The following is a 20201-nucleotide window of genomic DNA, read 5'->3' on the forward strand; positions in this document are numbered from 1 at the left end:
CAATAGTCTTGCATCCAGTCCTTGTCGCCATACTCAGTTGGCGATACATGTTAGCCAGCGTCACTGCACCCCAAGCAATGTAATCTTGATCAGCAGTGACAGCAACTACAGGGTGAGGCCGCATCCCGACTCTAGTCTTATCCACGAGCAGCATGGAACCCATTATAGTCATGTAGTACGCAGTAGCATGAGTCTCCAGAGACTGAGAACGGTGGCATAGCTGCAATAGTGCACCAACGTTAATGCTCCCGCTGGTGAAGGACCCTTTCCTACGCAGCTCCGACATTGGCTCGCCAAACAGTCCGACCAGGCCAAGCTGCTAGTCAGCATCAGCAGGTTCAGCGGGAAGTGAACCCTCAATGCCAATTCCTAAGATGCGTTGCACGTCGGGCAACATTATTGTCATCTCCCCCCACGGCATATGGAAGGTGTTGGTATCAGGCTGCCACATCTCCACAAATGCCGTAATGAGAGCACTATCAATGTGCTGGTGCATTATATACGGCAGACGACCTAGAGGGGTGGCTGGTAACACCCTGTACGGCTCATCAGACATGTCCTGAAGTCTGATGATTGCATCCAACGTCCTCTTCCTAGGAAGACAATCCAAAATCGGAGTCGTGCGCTCCGATCCCTCAAATATAACCTTTGCTACGTGCCCACCGTAGCTGGGTATTAAAGTGGTGTCAACAGGGCCCCCGGGTTGGGGTGATGTGATCAACCAGTCCATGTCCGCGGACTGTGAGCGCCTCCTCCTCGTGGAGCCGCATCCTCAACCTGGCTGACTCATGCTTGATTAGAACTACCAGCCATGTTATGCCCTCTAATCTAAACTGACCGGCATGCCCTCTGACGAGCGTCCAATCAACAGGATGACCGGCAGACTCATCCTGACCCATAGACTCTTTCCGACTAAGAGAATCGTCGTAATCAGTATCTTCGTCACCCGAGCCGACCGTATGACTATGCAGGCTACTCAGGCGCTCAAAGCGACTACACACATGGTCAAGGGTAGTTGAACGTTGGGCCTGACTATGTCTGGCCGCCTGTTCCTGTCTGGCTCGCCTTGCAGATTTCGTAATCCCCCTCTCAGTAAACTCGGCCTAGAACTATTACCGCTCAATAATCCTCTAAAAAACTCTTTTCCTTGATTTCCAGCCATTTACAACAATTTTCATATTTTAATAAACTATTAATAAAAAATAATTCACACATACACACAAATAAACAATTATTATATTAATAAATATTTAAACAACTAAAATTTAATAAACAACTAAAATAAAATTTTATTAACAATTATTATATTCAAAATTAATTAACAACTAAATTTTAATTAATATACTATTATTATACTAAAAAATAATTAAACATTTAAGTAAAGTTTTTAAATTCAAAACTAATTATTATAATAACATTATCATAATATAATAATATATTAAAAAAAAATAATTTATTAGAACATTTATTAAATAACAATGACATAAAAAATAAATTAATTAAACAAAAGAAATTCATTCGAAATTTTAAAAAAATTAAAATAAAAAATAAAATAAAAATTCATTCGTAATTCAAAAAAAATAAAATTTAATTCCAGTTGCACAAAAAGTGCGACTGGTATAATTATTATTATTATTATTTTTTTTAATTTCGAATTTAAATTCAAAACTACTTCTTATAGTAACATTAACATAATATAATGTATTACAACATTTATTAAATAACAATAACTTAAAAAATAAATTAATAAAACAAAACAAATTCATTCGAAATTTTTTTTTTTTAAAAATTCATTCCAGTCGGACAAAAAGTGCGACTCAACCTAGGTATTATCGCACTTTTTTTGCAGCTGATATTAATTTTTTTTCTTTTTTTTTAAATTTCAAATTTAAATTCAAAACTACTTCTTAAATTAAGATTATCATAATATAATGTATTACAATATTTATTAAATAACAATAACTTAAGAAATAAATTAATTAAAGAAAACAAATTCATTCGAAATTCAAAAAAAAAAATTATATTCATACCAGTCACACAAAAAAGTGCGACTGATATGATTTTTTTTTTTTAATTTCGAATGAATTTGTTTAGAAATTACCTCGAGTTTTTTTTAATGACTTCGATTCCAAAGCTTTAGTTCCGATTAATTTTATGTGTAGATTTTGTATTTTTGGAAGTGATAAGAGTGTTATTGAGTGAATTTGAAGTGTTTCATAGAGGATTTAAGTCCAGTGACAATTTCATAATTTTTTAAAATGTAGGGGCGAATTCCTAATTTCATTAGGGTAACGATAAAATGAAAAGGGCGGCGAAAAATAAGAATCGGATTTTTACAATTCCCATATATATTCCTCTTCATTTTCCCCTCCCTTTTTAAAGTTCCTTTATAAATAAACTTTGTCCATTTCTCTCTTCCAATTTACTTTCTTCCTTTTTCTCTTTCTTTCTCTGTCTCATCCGCGTTGCCACTATCATCATCCTCCACCCATCTCCACTATCAAAAGCACCCATCTCTCATCACGCGTTTATTTCTCTCAAAATTGGATTATACTGATTATTTCTTCAACAATAATGGAGAATGTTTCCCTTTCATGTATAATATATGATACATATTGTTGTATGAATTTTTCTTTGTAATTATACGATATAATTCTTTTGTGTATTGACTTTTTTTTTGAAAAATGAGGGATTATTCTCGACATGAGTTACGCCGGTGGGGCTCCGACAATATTCGAACGCCGGTAACGGCTATGAGTGCCGGATCTTCACCGGTAAGTGACGTCACTACATCGGGGTATTCTACACCACCTTCTACCGCTGAAGAATTCGTTGAAGTTACTCTTGACATTGAAGATGACGAGACTATTATTCTCCGAAGTGTTGAACCAGCGACGGCTACGGCAATGAATATTCCGGGGACGATGAATGTTGATGTTGGAGTTGAGATTCCCGCGAGGAATCCAGGGATTCGAAGAACTACATCGTCGAATAGTAGAATACGGCAGTTTTCTCAAGAATTGAAGGCGGAAATCAGTAGAGCGAAGCAGTCATTTTCGGCGCAATTGACGAAACGTTTTTCAGGAAAGTTTTTAGGTCACTCGCCTTCAATGAAAGGATCTGAATCCGGAGTTGACCCGGCGATTGCAGCAAGGAATCGTCGTAAACAGCAAGCTCAACTCAATCGAACTCGGTCTGGTGCTCAAAGAGCTCTGAAAGGGCTTAGATTTATTAGTAGTAACGCTAAAACAAATTGGCATGAAGTTAAGAAGAATTTTGAGAGGCTTGCTAAAGATGGATTTCTTTATCGCACTGATTTTGCGGAATGTATTGGTAAAGTTTACTTGATTTGGAAACTTGCTAATTAATTTGTTCATTTGATTAAATGCATTGTTAAATTCTGCAAATTGTTATTGGTTGATTAATTGATTGATTGATTGGGGAATTATCAGGGATGCTTAATTCGAAGGATTTTGCATTAGAAATGTTTGATGCATTGAGTAGAAGAAGGAGATTGAAAGTAGAGAAGATTAGCAAGGAAGAATTGTATGAGTATTGGTCTCAAATTACAGATCCGAGCTTCGATTCTCGACTCCAGATCTTCTTCGACATGTACGTAACCAATTCCATCAATTTTTTTTAATCATTTAAAAAATTTTTTTTTTATAGTGATTGTTCTATAGCAAAGACATTACAAGATAAAAATGAAAATACTAAAATTTAACATAAAATCATTGAGAGACAATCTTTTCAAAAAATCATTTCTAATTAGGTTAATTCATGAAAAAATATAAAATAAAATAAACATTAAATTTTAATAAATTAGTCCGGAGAAGTCTCCTAGAATACTGACAAAAAATTTAAGTATATTTTTAATTTGGAGTAGGTTAGGCAGTGAAAACTATGTGATAAGACTGATAACTATAATAAATTTAAAAGAGAAGAGAGAGTAATGTTTATAATTACCTATGCTCGTAAATTTTATTTTTATGATTTATATTAAGCCGAACACCTATAAAAATGTTTATTGATTGGTCAATGGTCACTATAGGATATGATATCTTTGTTTATTTATTAGCTGCGTTTGATGATTTTTAATGAGCCCAAACCAATAATTACCGTGCTAATTACCTCGTGTTAGTAGGATAGTAGCAGGGTGAATTTAAAATAAAATTCAACTAATATCAATGTATTAAGAATTGTTATAAAAAAATTATTGATAGTATATTAAAAAAAAAAATTGTTGATAGAGAGGGTTGAATTTGGAATAATGTTGTCACATTTTAACATTTTAACAACTTGACTGTTAAATTTATTAGCATATTTAGAGATATAACATAATAAATGCTGTCAGTTAACATTATTAAATTGGTTGGATTTGTCCATGGATAGTAGCAAAGAAAAAATAAGTTGTTTTTAGAAAAAAGTAGATATTTATGAAGAAAAAAAATTATATATATGAAATTAAAGAGGGTTAATATATAAACGTGATTAAAACGTGATTAAAAAAATAATTAACTATTATCTAAAGATAAAAATTAATAAAAAATAAAGAGGACAATTAAAATTGAAAATGATATTGGAGAGTGCACACTTACTTTATGAAGGTGCTATGATTGCTTTAATTGTAATGGAGGATGAGTTAGAGCTTTCGGTTTAGAGAGGTAAAGTATAAACTAGAGTCATACTTTTAATATTGCTTGCTGAAATTAGTAAAATGTTAACCTTTTTTTTTTTTTTTTTCTCTTAATTTTTCATTAAGTTAACCATATGCAGTATTATACTATACCTAAAATCTTGGAGTACCTTCTAGAAGGATGTATTGTATTCACAAATTAAAGTGATTTATTTATTTTTGAATTTGACATATTATAAAGAAAAAACATCATTATGAACAGATATATTGATGATTTTATATATTTGTTTTGGTTAATTTTTACTTAATTGACATTAATTTTTTTATTTTTATTTGATTAGCATTTTGTTACACCAAACTAGTTATTGCTCGTTTAAATTGATTTTTACGTCAATTTAAACTCATTTTACTTAGTGGAAAAATTATAAAAAGTTGATAAAGTGATTTTTTTGTCAAATTCTCAAATGCTATCTTTAACATTATTTTACAATTGATATTTATTTACACTTTAATTTTGTTTATTTTGATAGAGCGTTCCCACTTCTTTCTCTCTATATGTTTACACATGTCATCACATATCAATGTGATAGTTACAAAGTTGTATAAAACCAATTTAGAACGAGAAATTCAGGATTTTTTTAAGAATACTTTACCCTTGGTCTAAAGATATATTAGGGACTTTATATAGATATTATTTTGAGGAATGTTTGGTATATAATTTTCGCCATTTGGTTGTTTTTTTAGCTCGCATGTTTTACCAATACATAAAAGTTTGAAATTTAGATGGGCAAATATCATATATTCCAAGTGAGATTTATATTCGATAATCATCAACGCCCTTCTCTACTCTACCATGTACCAATAAAAGAAAACAAACGGTAAATGAATAACAAATTCGTCTTAGCTACTCCATATTTGTTTTTAATTGAAAACAAGTTAAAATTAATGTTTTAATGTTACGATTGATTGGTCACTTATTTTTAGGGTAAATTATAGGGAAAATAATTTAGAATTTCTATGTTACTTAAATTTAATTAGGTATTAATTGTTTTGGAAAAATACTATATTGATAATTTCATTTGCTTTAGAAAGTTGCACAATTAAATTTAAAGAGAGATGAATCGGTAATATTGTATTCTTTCGAAGCACCTAATAACTTAGTAAAGCATTAAGTTTTGATTATATATGCGCATACTACTCATATAGTCATATTATATTATTTCATTTAAAAAATGTTGGCACTTGCAAATTTTGTTCCATAATTTGTATAAATTAACATTTTCAATTTTAACCCATATGTTTAAACTTATCTCACCTTTCTTTCAATATTAAAGAAAATTATAATTAATGAAAAATACTTTAAAATAATTTGGATCTGAAAATTTCTCAAAAAACTGTCTTGTACAATGACAATTAGAAGGTGAGAAAAATTTAAAAACATTGATATCAGATCATTATGTCAAACATACTTTATCCTTGTTGGTTACATTTTGAGTCTTTCACATATAAGAGAGACAAATTCAAATATAATTTTTAATATATAAAAGTTATAGAATCCTACTAGATTAATCTCGATGTAAAGAATTTTAATATATAATTTTTAAAAATTTTTAGTATATTTATTGATATTAAAAATGAAATTATACTTGAAAATTATAAAAAACTCAAATCTAACCAACACGTTAAAGCGGAGAGACCAGCAGATTAAGATGAATTATTTCTGTAAAAGTTTAAACGAAATTTGGAATTATTGCTCGGCTTACGTCATACCATAAACTTGTGACATTTATCTACTCCAATTTTTAAATCCAACTTGCTTGATTTTTTGGTTTTAAATTTTTTTGATTGATTAGTAGTCGACTAATTTCTGATGGTAATATTTACTTCTATTTTGAAGGGTGGATAAAAATGACGATGGCCGCCTGAACGAAGAAGAAGTTAAAGAGGTAAATCATTCTTATTACAACTTTCATAAATTTATCATTAATCCATCATTATCTTCCTCTTTAATATGATTGGTTACATTTTCTCCATTCAATTTAAAAATTATTAAATTACAGCCTAATGGACTTAGAATGCTAATAATTAAACCTACCTAAAGCAATTTTTCCTATTCATATTTTCATTGTTTGATAAAGTGAACAATGATTATTATTATTATTATTATTATTATTATTATTATTATTATATAATACATGGTATGGGAGATTATTCTTTGAGTACTAAATCTTTCCTCTGTTTTTTTTTTGCCATAAAATATTATGGTTAGTGTATAGCTAGAACATGGTGGTATAGGACATAAAAATGCATGAAATTAGGATAACAATCTGTCATGTTTTGGCTACCTAAACATAAAATAACGCTGACTACTTCGCGGGGCTGTCAACTCTTCTAGACTTCTACATTATGGTCGGTTTACAAGTTGTTAATTCTATATTATATATACTCCAAAATTATTTATTTATAGTTAAAATAATTGCAAGTTAGGCCGTTTTTGGTGGCTGATATTGAGCTTAAAATTTCAAAGGAAAGATCTAACAACTCCAATTACAAATTGGGATAATTTGGAGTAGATGATTGAAAAGTACCATTTATTTTATGAGGGGCTTTCCTCATGTCTTACGCTTCCTATGTTCTCAAGCATCCTAACTATATTATCTCTATATGGAGATCTCTTGCACATTTCGTTGTTATACTCCTTGAGTGATCTAGGCTTGATGTTATGCTAGTAGTATTTATTTTTAGAAATGGGCATCCCAATTTCCAACTATGGGAGAATATGAATTTTATTACTCCCTTCATACTTCATTTTAAAAACTTATATGTGATAGTAAGAAATTTAAACGGACATAAGGGCATTTAAAATCAATGTATTTTGAGGTCTTGAACGTATATGTTCATTTATGTAGTAATATTTATTTCTCTTTTTAATGTTTAGATGAAATTACGTCACTTTTTATCTTTTTGTTTCTTGATGTGATAAAATGCTGGCTCCATTTGAAGTTATTTTTGCGAATATAATTCAAATTAGTTAGGATTGATTTTTCCAATTCATTAGAATTGAAGTACTAAATTGCCATATTAATTAGTGACAATGTATGTATCGGAATGATGAGCAACGAAACCCAGTAGGGTAAACACAAACCTTTAGTCTCGTACTTAAAACAAGTCGGGTAAAAATAAAGTAGACCGTTTGTCCTACACTTAATTTGAAAGAATAGCCTAGTTAGTAGTTACCGTCTATCGAACTACATGACTAATTTCTTTCCATAATTATATCGTGATTGCCAAATTTAGGGGAACATGTTCACATAGATTTCTTACTTAATTGTTACGATTTTACTCATAGCATTGATGATCATTGGAAAATTAAGAATACAAAAGGATGCTATTAGACTTATATGTGGTGTTGATTTTCTAATTTATATGCAAACATGGTCAATGAGGCTGTTACATCAATGCTACCACATACATGAACATTATTGATTTATAATACTTCATAACTATTCTCAAATTATACTACTTCAAATCTTCAATCATATTTTCTTCCAATTTTCAATAATCTGCTAATTTTTCTTTAAAAATATGTAGATGCATTCCCCTTAGCAAAAGTGTTGGAGTTGGTAAGGAATAGGCAGGGGAGATAGATATTCAAAGAATTAGTAAAATACTCTTTTCAATTCACTACTAATGTCCCATTTACTTTATACATTTTATTCAATGCACTTATTCGATTTTTAATATCTCTAATTGTGCATAATTTAAAAATATGAAAAGTTGATATAAATAATCCTTATATTGAGACGAATCAAACAAAATCCCACTTGATTATGTTTTAACTTATTGATTAATAATAAAATACAAATTAAGAATAAGAGATTAATAATATCCAAAAAGCAAATGGGACATTAGTAGTGAATTGGAGGGAATATTACATCTATAGAAACAAGGCACGTAATTAATATTCGTAATTAATATTTTTCTTCATGTTTGCCTCATCTCTTCATACCAATTGTATAAGGTTGAGTAGGTTAATGATTATGATATATGTCCAATTGCATTGAAAAACATAGCAAACTTAAATTGCTTGAATTGAAGTTACGTTTCTTGTTTTGAAAGGACAAGTTAGATTTCTTAATTTGTCAATCTCGCAGTATTAATTATGGTTTTAACTAGAAAATTCTATGATTTTTTCATGAACATGAAAAAACACAAAAAAAAATATACTCTTAGTAAATTTACTAAATTTTCTTTATTCAAATGACCTTTTTTACTCTAAAATATTTAAGTTACTTCAAGTTTTGCTCCATTAAAACAAAAAACCTCTTGCACAATTCTCAAATGCAATATTATAGGACTGCTTTTGAGTTTTTATTTTATCTTTTTCTTATTTTGTTTATTTTAATATCATGTATTTTGTCTTTTTATAGTTATCTGCAAATAGTCGTTATTGTATAGGATTTTTTCTATCACCTAGTACTTCCAACGAAATTTGCCTCATTTTTTTGGTCTATCTCACCAAACTCGTTTCATTTCTATTATTAGGTCATGACCTATATTATTTTTCTAATTCTCGTCTATACATTTAACATATGTATATTTTCATCTTTTTTTTTTGAGAAAATATGTATATTTTCATCTCATCAACACATTTCTTCCACTATTCCACAATATTTATTTTTGTCTCTTTTTCTTAATTTTCCCACCAAATGCATAAGGGACAAATTTGGTGGGATAAAGGGACTATTTTGTTATTGATATTAATTTATGGTAATAAAAAAGAATTTTAATATAAATTTCATGAATTGTGTTATTATGTCATTTTTATGGTTAGAATTTCCCACTTTAATAAAAGTTTTTTTTTCATTATTTTTTTTTAATTATAATTTCGACTTATAATCACATTTCCATGTTTTGATGGAGTAACATCTAGAATCACATAACCACTCCTAAAATATCTTTAAAAATAATTTACAAATTATTGTATCTTTCTAATTTAAGAAAAAGAAAAATTTTGTAAAGAAAAAAAAAACTTTTAAAGTCGACAAACATGATTATAATCATAGTCTAATACTTTTTCTAGTTTACTTATATTAAATTTTCATTACCATTATCGAATTTGCTATGGACTGTTAATATTTTTCTTGCTTGGCCGCATCAAAAAATTTTTTTTTATCCAATGTAGCAAATATTTAGAGATATTGGATTAAATTTTAAATGTTTCTGATTGAAAATTAGGAGTAATGAATGCTTCAAAAATCGAAAACTTGTTTGAAATGGTGTGCAGATCATAGCATTGAGTGCATCGGCAAATAAGCTGTCAAGATTAAATGAACAAGCAGAGGAATATGCAGCTTTAATAATGGAAGAACTGGATCCAGAAGGACTGGGATATATTGAGGTATTGCTGTCTTCTTTAATCATATTACGCAGTTACAACTTCTTTGTCACCATCTTCTACTATTACTTGCACAGTTGCACTACCATATTGCCATAATTTCTTTGTCACTAATTCTGTCTTTTTAAGTTTTATTGAGCCATACACTTTGCATACGTCAAGAACAACCCTTGTTTAGGATGTATTTCGTCTTTAATTGATTTTTATTGAAATAATCTATGGTAATAAATATAATTTTAAAACTTATTTACTGAGATTGATCAATAAGAATGAAATTTTTTTTGTTGGAAACTAGATACTTATTGGTCTCTATTGGCTTTATTTTAGTTGTTCCTAATTATCAATAATAGGTTTATATTGATCAAAGCTAAAATTTACTTTTATGCTGACTTTAATTAATTTATGTGGTCAAATTATCAGTTTAATTATTAATCTTTTTTTACAAAAAAAACATTTAGTAAAAGAAATTTCAGACATTGAAAAAAAATTGTGTGAAAGTTTAGTGAGAGACTAGTAGATTTATATTATTGACCATTTCTCTTGCAAGTCTTTTTTTTAATGAAAAACGAGAGCATGAGCTAAATTGTGCACTAAGAAGAGGCTAGTTGGCGTAACGTTCAACCATTCATGGCGTAAACACAAAACCCAATTCATACCATAAGCCAGTTTTAATTACTTTCCATATTTTATGTAATTGTGTTTTTTAATCGGTAGTCCGTGACTCCTACGGTCTTACCAATGCACTTTTCTTTTCTTTCTCTTTTTCTTTTCCCACATGGTTGTTGTTGGGTTGATTTTTCTAAAATTGCACTAAAGAAAATGAAAATCACTAATGTGCTTGACAGTTATGCTCTTTGTTTCCCTTTCACTACTTGTGAATTTTTGTTGATGACATCAAATGCTCCATTTCATAATGGAAAATGGGGTTTTCGTAAGATGAATTCGAGTTGATTTATTATCGATTTGTTTGTCATGAAAAAACAATCAACTTAAAGTCTAGTCTGACTAATTCGAGTTAGATTTCAATAAACTACTCTTGGTTAATTTCGGGGTTTGATTCGACTGATCTAGTCTCTCGGTATATTAGGTTTGAGTACGGGTTAGTTGGGTTAGTTCATTATAATTTTTTCTATAATAGAAAACTCTGGTTATAAGAAATTTCTTCTCTCAGCGCTCTAGAAAGTAAGACAACTCTTATTTTTGTATTGAAAAGAAATTTAATTTTCTTATACTTTTGTTTTTGTTTTTTCATTTGTTTAAAAATATGTTGAGATAATTCAACCTAACTTACTAATACTAGTATTTACAACTATGGTTTATGACTGCCACCAACTCCTATATAATGGTTTTAGCCACCCTTAACCATTAAGTAGGTTTTTGTGATATCATTTTTCCACTATGGCAGTTCTCCTACAGTATTAAGCAATCACAAATTAAAGGATATATATGTACAATGTGTATATCCAATACACTTGACTATGTAGAAGTAGGAGAATAAATCTAGTGCTGATAGACAAACATCAATTTTTATATACTGCACAATATTTGGTATATATTTAAACTGAGTATATCTTACCTGATATGAATATACTAATTATAGCTAGTATAGTTTATTAGTAAATTTTGTATATTTTGGTTTTTTTTTTTTATAAAAATTGTAAGAGTATTAGAAGTATTTTTTATACTTATGCTGTTATGGATATACATGTGACTCATGTTGCTGCCACGTGCAGAAACAGACACGTAGATGTTGATATCTATGTCTATTTCTATCCTGTATCCACCACTGATGTACTTGTATGATGAGTTCTGTTACATCGCACTAAGGTCAAATAAATGCAAAAGGATCAGGTCTCTTTTCTGTAATGATGTTATTGTTTGCCCATAAAATGCAGTTATGGCAATTGGAGACACTTTTATTACAAAAAGACACTTACTTGAGCTACAGTCAAGCACTCAGCTACACAAGCCAAGCCTTGAGCCAAAATTTACAAGGACTAAGATATAGGACCAGAATTCAAAGAATGAGATCAAAAATGTTTTATTTCTTACAAGATAATTGGAAAAGGATTTGGGTTTTAAGTCTTTGGATATTGGTAATGATTGGCTTATTTTTATGGAAGTTCTTTCAATACAAAAACAAAGCTGCATTCAAAGTTATGGGTTACTGCCTTACTGTCGCGAAAGGTGGAGCCGAAATCTTGAAGCTGAACATGGCTTTGATTCTGTTTCCGGTGTGTAGGAATACGATAACTTGGCTTAGGTCTACAAGGCTGGCTTACATTGTGCCTTTTGATGACAATCTCAACTTCCATAAGGTATACCTACTACGTTTGGCCTTTTTTGTTTGTTTAATACTTCTATACTAGTTCGTTGTTTTGTGTGGGCCCCTGGCATATTATAGCCTTTTTAAAGCAAAAGTCAGTATCATTGGTTTGACCTTTTCCTTAATTGAATTAGTAGTATACATTCTATCTTGAAGACTTGAACAAGTGTGCATGCGTGTTACGCTTGAATGGTTGGTAATCACTAAAGGTAGGGAAGTCATGCTTTTGTTAAATTAGTGGCATTACTTTGAGGTGGAAACCTCAAATTTTTTCTAAAGGTTAATTAATGTCTGAACTATCCCCTCTTGGATGATCTTCAGTCCATTTAACCACTACTATTAAATATCCTTTAGGATCAAGGATCAAGCAAAACGATAAGAAAAGTCTGATGATCTATGATGCTTAAAGTATAGAAAATCAAAATATATTTCTTTTTATGATGGTATGTCTTTAAAATTATTTTGGAATGTATTGTTCAAGATAAAAAAAATCTAATTGATCAATGATATATTGTAAAGTAGATAGCCTATTTGATAAATGTGTTAGATTAGAATTGAGCTTTTTAACCTTTTTAATAAATGGATTAAGTTTGTGTTGAACTTTTTAAACCTATTTATGTTGACTGAAACACAAAGTTAACCCAACTCCACCTGTTTGTCAGCCCTAGTTTAACATCAACTAGCTAACTAATTTAACTATAGATTTTCACTTTTTCTAAATGGTTAAAATAATCGGGAAAAATGATGGAGAAGAAACAAAGGACTCAAAGTATTATATTTTTTTGTCGTTATTTTGTACATTAAAAAAAATTTAGGAAGTATTATTTTCCCCTTTTTTTCTTTATTATAGAAGGGAATAATACTAGATCACAACACAGAAAGTTTTTGACTTGTATCCTTAAACCTTTCAGATGTTAGTGTTTTGGATATTAGTATATTCCATGTGACACAAGGATCTAATTAGTTCACTATATTAGGTACTTCGGCCTTATAAGTTAGTAGTTCACTGTTAGGTATTTTGGTCTTATGCCAGCAGGACATGGCATAAATCTAAGGTGGTTGGACAACTGATGATGGAAAAATGTCTATGCTGGCCTAAAATAAAAATAAAATCTTGAGCTACATTGAGAGCAAACAGGGGGAGGAGAAATAAGGTCGTTTTTTAATGGTGGTTTTTATTATTTACGTGTTGGTTGAAACCATTGAGCTATGATCAAGAATACTGTCAATAGGTATATACTATGCAATTCTAACACAGGCTTGTCTAAGAGTATCGGACAGTAGGATTGGAAGATTTGATATACAATGATACAGCTTAATTTAAACTATTGAGAGTGTCAAGTGTCGAGCTTCTTACACTTGGGTGATTAGTAGTGTTGGAGTAACACAGGTATGCATAGCTGATCAGAAACCAAGCATATTGGCAGCTATAATTAAACCTTATTTTGCTGACGAGTTGTGCTTAACCTTGCCATATCAGTGCTACTAGACGATATCTTGGATTCTTGTGCTGGAAAAATAAATCATATGTAATCCCACATCGAAAAATTAGAAAGATGCACTAACATATAAGCTTGATGGCTACACCTCTTATTACCAATTGGTTTTAGGATGAATTCTATGGGCTTGTGTGCAATCAACTCTCATGACAAATTTAACATAGCATTAGAGCTAACGGTTTCTGATCAACTGGAAACAAAAAACCTCGGTCTTCCATTAAATAAAATAACGTGAGTTTGAAAAGAATGACGTTCCCGTCCAACTAAAAATAGGCTCACATGTGAGGGTAGTGTTGGAAAAATAACTCACGTGTGATTTCACATTGAAAAATTAGAAAGCGGTTGACTAACATATAAGTTTGATGAGCTAGTCATCTTGTTACCAATTAGTTTTATGATGAAAACTCATTGGGCTTGTGTTCTGTCAACTCTCATGACAAATTTAACATCTTGCATGTGTATTGTCTTTTTCTCGAGAAGTATGTCCTTTTCTTCATTTGTATGTTTTAAATGGAGAAAGAGCAAACAAATTTAGCAGTCACAACTCACAACTCACAACTTCAAAAGGAATATCTCTGGCAGCCCTACAGTCAAATCAAGCAGTCAACTCATTTCCTTTATCAACTCATTATTTTTGTAAACTGGTTCATCCTTAGGCAGTGAATTTCCTTTTATAAAGACTTCTTCTGCAGCTGTTTTGATGAAGCTGCTTAAAATGATTCTGGGGCGAGTAAACAAAGAAGGATATAATTAGTTCAAATGGCAAGTCTTGTGGTTCCATATTTAAATGTTCACAATTCTTATTTACACGTCTTGTGAACTCTACTATTGAACTGTGCAGACAATTGCTGCAGCTATTGTGGTTGGTATTATCCTTCATGCTGGAAACCATCTTGCATGTGATTTTGTGAGACTTGAGAGGTCATCAGCAACGGATTATGCTCTATACTTGAGTGACTTTGGTATGCCAAAACCCACCTATGGAGATCTAGTGAAGGGTGCTGAGGGCATAACGGGGATCTTAATGATCGTTTTGATGGCAATTGCTTTCACTCTGGCTACTCGACATTTTAGACGTGGCCTCATTAAGCTGCCCAAGCCTTTCGATAGACTCACAGGATTTAATGCCTTCTGGTATTCACACCATCTGCTAGTCTTCGTCTATATATGTTTGTTCATCCATGGGATAAAGCTGTATCTCGTCCACCAATGGTACAAACAAACGGTACTCAATTTCTACCTGCTTCCATAAGTACTTTTCATCTCTAGTTAATTTACTGCTTCTAATCTAATAGGAGTAATTAAACTTTTTTTTTATTAATGATATGATTGCAGACATGGATGTATCTGGCAGTTCCTGTTTTATTATATGCTGGGGAAAGGACTTTGAGATTCTTTCGATCAGGGTTATATTCTGTTTGTCTTTTGAAGGTAAGCACTAGTTCAAGTTGTCTAGGAAAGTTACCTGCAAAATAACCTCTTCTCCTCTAGCATCTTTTATGGTGCATCAACATTGTAAACTTCTGTTCTTAATTTGGTTTAGGCAGCGATTTATCCTGGAAATGTTCTCACACTGCAAATGTCAAAGCCATCTCAATTTCGGTACAAGAGTGGACAGTACATGTTTGTGCAGTGCCCTGCTGTTTCCACCTTTGAATGGTAAACATATATAACATCTCCAAACTTCGTCTATTTTCGTGTGAATGTTCTTTTCATTCCAGAAGAATTGTATTCAATTTTAAACTTCCAATACCTTACACTACTGTTACATACCTATTCAAAAAGTGGTGCAGAAAATGTCTTCCATTTTGTCTCACAAAATTGTAGTTGTATGCTCCAAGTGAATATAACCCAGGAAGTATTTATTGTAGGTGTCTTATATAGAAGTTATCAGTCAATCCACTGATAAATAGCTACTGTGCTGCATTTCAGACAGGCAACTATACAATACCTAGGTTATGTAAAATGTAGGATCCCGAAGTGTGGGTATCTGTATCTCTTAGGTTAGAAAGTAAAGCTTATTTAATAAGATTATGACCAATTTTTAGGCACCCATTTTCGATTACTTCTGCTCCGGGAGATGATTTCCTCAGCATCCATGTTCGCAAGCTTGGTGACTGGACGCAAGAACTACAAAGGGTTTTTAAAGATGCTTGTGAGAAGCCTCAACCTGGGAGAAGTGGACTTCTTAGAGCTGATGAAACGACAAAGAAAAGGTAATTGCGAACCTCCTATCTATTATCCTCTCACTCTAGGTTCCTTAAAACTAAGATTTCATCTAAGAACTTCAATTAATTTTCAGTATGCCAAAGCTTCGGATAGATGGGCCATATGGTGCTCCAGCACAAGATTACCATAAATATGATGTTCTTCTCCTCGTTGGTCTCGGAATTGGAGCTACTCCATGCATTAGCATCCTTAAGGATCTACTGAACAACATAGTCAAAAAGGAAGAGGAAGAAGTGAGTACTTCTATATTGTTCACCTCCCAGATGATAACGACATAGCATTGTATATCAATTTCTTAATACCAGAGAAGTTTCTAGTTTCAGATGCTTTTTCCTTGCTCTATGCTTCTAGAGTTTAGAATGGAAGATTGTGGATTCCTTACATTTACCATCTAAACGCTGATAGCCAAATGGTGTAGTTAACAAATGCTTTCTATTTTGTATATGATCAGGAAAAAGCTGCTGATCTTTACCCAGTACCAGATCTCAATAACAAGGGTTCCCCAAAGCAAAAGAAGCCCTTGAGGACCACAAATGCCTACTTCTACTGGGTAACTAGAGAGCAAGGTTCATTTGATTGGTTCAAAGGAGTCATGAATGAAGTTGCTGAGCTTGATCAAAGAGTAAATCCAACAACCCAAAGTTTTATTCATCCTTTTATTTCAAATAATAAATCTTGGTACTGGTCTCATGAGCTTGCTGTTTTCTGTCAGGGTGTGATTGAAATGCATAATTACTTGACCAGTGTATATGAGGAAGGAGATGCACGCTCAGCATTAATCACCATGATTGCGGCACTCAACCATGCCAAGAACGGGGTGGATATTGTTTCCGGCACCAAGGTATATACAAACTGATGACACCTTTTTTGTTAAATACATTGATATGATGAAACAGAAGTCTGGATTGCTCATCATAGCGCTCTATGTTGCTCGAGTTCTTTATTTACCTCAAGTACCCCGTGTTGGGTCTTTGACTCTTGGACATGGAAGAGTACTTAGACACTTCAATTTGGTTCTAATTATTGAGATTTTTTATTAATAACAAAATCGTACACCTGGAGTCAAATCCGTGGACACTAATATAAGAGTTTTTAGTATCATATAGTGCTACTCTTTTCTAACAGTAATATTTTTACTAGTTTGTATTGTACTTTTGGTACATTTTTCCAACAGAACATTTGTTAGTCCAATTGCTGCATCAACTCTTCTAACCCGTAGATCTGATTCTAATTTGTAATATCTATTTTTCCGGCAGGTCCGCACCCATTTTGCAAGGCCAAATTGGAAAAAGGTTCTATCCAAGATTGGTTCCAAACACGCAAATGCGAGAATAGGTGAGTGCAAATTATTAAGTCTTTGTTTTCGTTTAAAGTTAAACCTATTTTTGTGTGAGAAAAATGAACTTTATGAGCTTGAACATAAATGCTGGCACCATCTTTCTGGTATGAACATCACCCGGAAGAGTTCCTCAGTGGGCTCACAAGAATCTAGGCTAAACCTATTAAGTACCTATGTTAGGATTCTCGACACTCGAACATAAGTAGGACAGTTGGACACTTCATTTTGGACCAAAAATGTAGAAACTTCCAAAAATTTTCCAAGACCAACTTCTGAAATGTACCTGTGTCAAGTGCAAGTACTCGAGTCCAAGTAACATAGATGTAGGTACCAATTATCGGATCAAGTTGCCAAAGGGGAGGGTGTTTGTATCGGCTTAACCTCATAGCTTCTTTTCTATTTTCATGTGGAGTAATTTCCTTATTACAAAATTTGGGAGCAGGTGTTTTCTATTGTGGTTTACCGGTCTTAGCCAAAGAACTAAAGGAGCTATGCAATGAGTATAATCAAAGAGGTACAACCAAGTTTGAGTTCCATAAGGAGCACTTCTAAGAAGTCTTCATAAGGATTTTCCTTCACTTTTTCGCAACGGCAAAGATGGAAATTTTAAGCGCCTCAAGAACATACATATACTTTCTTTTTTTTGTTTCGTAACTTATTACTCCTACGAAGTAGATACCAAAGGAACAAGCAAGGAGTCGGGAATAACACTGAGAAGATAGAATAATGTACAGTCTTGAATAGAATGAAAATATATATGGGAAGATCTATTGTTTTCCCTTTTTTCTTTTTTTAGTTTTTTTTTTCATTTTTTGGTGAGGTTTATAATTGGTGTATGCCTAGAACAATCAAGCAAGTGTAGGGTATTGTTACATTGTTGACATGGATTGGTAAAGCACTTTAGCAAATTTTTGCTGAGGATGTAATTAAATTATTTGGCAAGTGAGCAAGGGAGTTACAAAATTTGTCCAAAGTTTGGTCACATGGTTATATATCAAAACGATTATCTACACAAAATTCTACCTTAAGCATACGCAATCATAAACAATCAAGTGAAATTCAATCCACGAAATAATTTGATCTATAGATGGCCTTGTGGTGGTAAAAGTGTAATTATAGAGCAATCAATACTGCTAGGCTTTGAGGAAGGTATTAAGTAGCTATTACACAAAATGGATATATTGTGCAAATATTAAGAGAGTTATTTAATTGTATGAATACTAAAAAAATGTTAAAATATATGGATGAAGATGAAAAAAGTAATATAAATATTTTTCTTTTTAATAATAACCTTCACAAAATAGACGAGATGAATTAAAAAGAAAAACGCGATAATCTTCTAGAGGGAGATAATGAGTAAATTCATTCGAAAATTTGAATAAGAGTAAAACTAAATTAACTAACTCTAGTTGAGATTTTACCTCTAAAAAAGAGAGGGAAAAGAACAAATCAAGAAAGAGGACAAAGCTTTAAAAGGCTTTGGGTAGTAATGGAATCGTGGAATAGTCAAAGTTGCATATATTGGGAATGGTAGGGCCCTAATTTTAAAAGGAGACAAAATTAATCACCAACGTTTTATCAAATATCGAAAACATTTTGATTTTATATTTCGATTGTGCCGCATCTCTAAGACCATCTGATTATACTTTATCTGTTCTTAAATATTCATATCTAATTGTAATAATGTTAATATATTGTATAAAAGAATATTATTATTAGTAATAAATATAAGTATTTAGCAAATTCATAATTTCATTAGGAGAGAGTGACAAACTCTAACAATACCCTACGTCAAATTGTGTTGTAAGTAGTAATGAGTCTTATCGTACTGTGCTTGAGCAGCTTGTGTATCAGTCCGACCATATTCCATCTTTTGTTACATACATCTATAATACATTATTTTACTAAGGTGGATTATTTAATTTTTGTGAATTGAATAATGAATAAGACAAAGTGAAATTCAGGTTATAAGTCGAGTTGGACATCACAAGTGATTGACTATACTCTTTATTTATGACCCTAAATTGGTAAACTATAACTTACAAGCTACTCCAAAATAACGTCACTTTTAGATTTTTAAAAATTTACCATTAAGAATGACATGTTGCAAGAAAATTTAATATTTTCAATAGTAAATTCAAAACAATAAGTAGTATATTATGAAAATAAATATCACTTTTAGTAATAAGTTCAAAATGACTTGAAATTACAATGCATCCTTATGAGACAGAAATGAAAGAAATAAAGAAGAGTGCAAGGGATGTGCAACAGTAAAGAAACATTGGGAAAGGAGATAAGGAGTCAAGGATGATAACATTTTGGAACTTCAACGATACTCTATCACACACTATTGTTTTATAATATTAAGAATAACGGTCTGTTTGGTAGATGGTAATAAATGATGGTAATGGAAATGAAAAATTAGCGTAATTTTGGTTGAAAAATTCCTTGGTTACCTTGATGGTCATACTTGTCTTACTTCAATTATCTTATTTTCTTCATAAAATTCATTCCAATGTATTACCTTTAAGAGAGGTGGTATCAGGTGGTAATAAAAATTTATAAAAAAAAAATTTTTTTTATCAAAGTTTTATTACCATAGAAATGTTATGAAACTTTTAATGAAATTTTATATTATAAATTATTCTCATTACCACCATTTAATATAACAAATTAAAGTAACCATAAAAATCCTACCGGCATTTTACATTGGAGGGTGGCTTAAGTAAATACTCCACAAGTAGTACTAGATTATACTAACAAATTAATTTATT

General features: G+C 31.4%; 1 protein-coding gene across 1 annotated transcript; it reads left to right on the plus strand.

The window, feature by feature from the left end:
- Positions 1-2393: 2393 nt before the first annotated feature.
- On the plus strand, positions 2394-18390 carry LOC130801963 (respiratory burst oxidase homolog protein A-like). Its single transcript, XM_057665940.1, has 14 exons — positions 2394-3333; positions 3453-3612; positions 6534-6582; positions 9924-10037; positions 11930-12352; positions 14701-15084; positions 15195-15290; positions 15403-15518; positions 15908-16075; positions 16162-16321; positions 16540-16710; positions 16801-16929; positions 17345-17423; positions 17870-18390. Exons 1-14 carry the CDS (start codon positions 2685-2687, stop codon positions 17977-17979), a joined length of 2808 nt encoding a protein of 935 aa, XP_057521923.1. The 5' UTR covers positions 2394-2684; the 3' UTR covers positions 17980-18390.
- The last annotated feature ends 1811 nt before the right edge of the window (positions 18391-20201 follow it).

Source organism: Amaranthus tricolor, chromosome 15, assembly GCF_026212465.1.
Source record: "Amaranthus tricolor cultivar Red isolate AtriRed21 chromosome 15, ASM2621246v1, whole genome shotgun sequence".
Lineage (NCBI taxonomy): Eukaryota > Viridiplantae > Streptophyta > Magnoliopsida > Caryophyllales > Amaranthaceae > Amaranthus > Amaranthus tricolor.

Coding starts and splice junctions, on each gene's coding strand:
- LOC130801963 (XM_057665940.1), top strand. CDS start 2,685: ATGAGGGATTATTCTCGACATGAGTTACGCCGGTGGGGCTCCGACAAT. Junction 15,291..15,402: donor ATTCTGTTTGTCTTTTGAAG/GTAAGCACTAGT, acceptor AATTTGGTTTAG/GCAGCGATTTATCCTGGAAA. Junction 16,076..16,161: donor GATGAAACGACAAAGAAAAG/GTAATTGCGAAC, acceptor ATTAATTTTCAG/TATGCCAAAGCTTCGGATAG.